The sequence below is a fragment of the Vipera ursinii genome (genome assembly GCF_947247035.1).
Source record: "Vipera ursinii genome assembly, chromosome: 10".
NCBI lineage: Eukaryota > Metazoa > Chordata > Lepidosauria > Squamata > Viperidae > Vipera > Vipera ursinii.
This window is the reverse complement of record NC_139520.1, coordinates 8,301,675-8,304,010: the sequence shown is the minus strand read 5'-3', so window position 1 is coordinate 8,304,010 and position 2,336 is coordinate 8,301,675. Positions and strand designations below refer to the sequence as shown.

Sequence of the window (2,336 nt, the reverse complement as noted above, 5' to 3'; positions counted from 1 at the left end):
TCTCCGGCTCCCAAGAACCGGGGTTTTGAACCGCCGCCGGCGAAGCGGAGCCCCTTGGCACGGGAAGGACCGGCGGGAGGGGAGGGGAGGGGGGGCGGCCGCCCAGCCACGCAGGCCCCGGCCGCGTTGAGCGAGCGGCTGTTCTCGCGGGGGATTCCCACGCGCCGCCCTCGCCCGCATCCCCGCCTGAAGGACGCGGCGAGGGCGGAGGACGAGCCGGCGGGGGCGGCGAGGCCGAGCCGCGGCCCGGCGCGTCTCTAGCTGACTGCAGGGCTCCGCCACGACAGGAGCCGCAGAGGGAGAAGCGGCGAGAGCGCCCGCGAGCCGCGGAGAAGAGCGGCAGCGGCTCCGGGCCGGCGCTGGGCTCCTGCGGGCAGCCTGCTCCGAGCGGCTGGCGGCTATGCGCAGCCCGGGAGAGCCGGCAGGAGCCGCCGAGTGACGCCTCCCCCTCCATCCCACCCCCGAGGAAGCCGGTCCCGCGGCGGCAGGATGGAGAAGGCCGGCTCCCTGCACGCCTCGGTGCCCGCGCCGCCGCCGCGTCTCTACCTGCCGCGCAACTTCAGCTGCAGCGCTTGCCTCTACGGCAGCCTGGCCGAGCCGTGCAAGGGCGGCTGCAGCCCCGAGATCGAGGCGGTGGAGCCGCTGCCCGCGCCAGCCTCGCCGCCCGTCACCCGCGAAGCCGAGGCCGCCCGGTCCCCGCCGCCGCCGCCTCCGCCGCCGCCGCCTCCTCCGCGCTCCCCTTCGCCGCCCCTCTCGTCGCCGCCGCCGGCTACCCGCGGCCGAGAGCCCACCCTGCCGCCCGTGCCTCCAAGCCCGACGCTCCGCCGCCGCGCTAAGTCGCTGCCCACGCCGGGTGAGCGGGGCCTCCGGCCGGCTTTGCAGCAGAGCCCGTCGCGGCGCAAGACGGTGCGCTTCGCCGACTCGCTGGGGCTGGAGCTGACCGCCGTGCGCCACTTCTGCCAGGCCGACGTGCCGCGGGTGCCGCCGCCGCCTCCCCTGGCCGCCTCGCCCTTCCCGCGCGGCGCGGACCTGCTGAAGACGCGCAAGCCGCCGGCGCTGGGCGAGCTGGAGCCGGTGCTGTTCGGGCCGCCGGCGCCGGTGCTGGAGCCGCTCTTCCCGCCGCAGCCCGGGACGGGCGCGGGCTTCGCGGAGCGCGTGCGGCAGCGCAAGGTGCAGCTGGAGTGGGTGCGCCCCGAGGCGGCCGGACTCCGCGGCGCCGTGCGCGTCCTCAACCTGGCCTACGAGAAGAGCGTCTCGGTGCGCTACACGCTCAACCGCTGGGCCAGCTGCAACGAGGTGCCCGCCGCCTACCTGCCGCCGCCCGCCGCCGCCCACGACGGCCAGACGGACCGCTTCGCCTTCCACCTGCCCGTGGGCGCCGGCACCACTCTGCTCGAGTTCGCCGTGCGCTACCGCGTGGCCGACGCCGAGTACTGGGACAACAACGAGGGTCACAACTACAAACTGCGAGGCAGGCAACGGCCCGACGGCCGGGAACCCGACGGCGGCGGCGCCTGGATCCACTTCATCTGAACCGGGCTTGGCTCGGGTCTCTCCGGGACTTCCTTCCTTGCTTCGACGGGGAAAAGGATCGAGGGGCGCGGAAGCGTGACGGCCCCTCTTCCCCCATTTTTATTTAAGTGCTAAAGTGGAAAAGTACCCTTCGGAGGGCAATTGTGCAGAAGAATGGTTCGGCCGAGGGGCTTGACGTGGGCAGCCCCTGTGTCCCCTTGTCTGGGCTTGGAAATTAAGCTGTGCTTGGTCTGGTTAGAGCCTGAATGGGAGACCACTGAGAAATCCCACAGACTAGGCTAGATGAGTAAATTGGTACGTCGAGTCAACACAGCTCATTGAGTTGAGCTTGAAGCTGATGTCTTTACTTCCCTTTGGAGGGTGCATTTTTTCCCCAAGAGGTCAGGAGGGGCTGGGATTGTTCCCTTTGACTTGCCCCATAATTAACCTGCCGGAGACCTCTTCCTTTGGCCAGCTCCTTGACTTGCCAGAAGTAAATCCGACTAAATGTCCGACTTCTTAAAATGCCTGATCTGTACTAATTAGGATTGCTGGGAGAAGCCGAAACAGCTGCCTCCTGTCTCGGAAGAAAATAAAATTCCTCCATCATGGAAACAGAATGAAGACAAGTCTTTCTGTCTCCTCCCACACAGGTCACTTTTCTATGGGGGAGTGGATTTCAAGAGGGGAGAGTGACCCACCACTGTAAGAGCCTTTTTCTGAATTTGTTGCCGGCCTAAGTTGCCTAAGTGATTTGAAATGCGAATTTCTAGTGAAAGTTCCCCTATTGATTTTTTTTTTCTGAACTGAAACAATCTTATTGG

The 2,336-nt window shown here is 67.0% G+C and overlaps 1 protein-coding gene across 1 annotated transcript; it reads left to right on the top strand.

The window, feature by feature from the left end:
- Positions 1 to 489: 489 nt before the first annotated feature.
- On the top strand, positions 490 to 1,533 carry LOC310644979 (protein phosphatase 1 regulatory subunit 3E-like; the record flags this gene model as incomplete). Its single annotated transcript, XM_083370335.1, has 1 exon — positions 490 to 1,533. One exon carries the CDS (start codon positions 490 to 492, stop codon positions 1,531 to 1,533), a length of 1,044 nt encoding a protein of 347 aa, XP_083226461.1.
- Between the last annotated feature and the right edge of the window lie 803 nt (positions 1,534 to 2,336).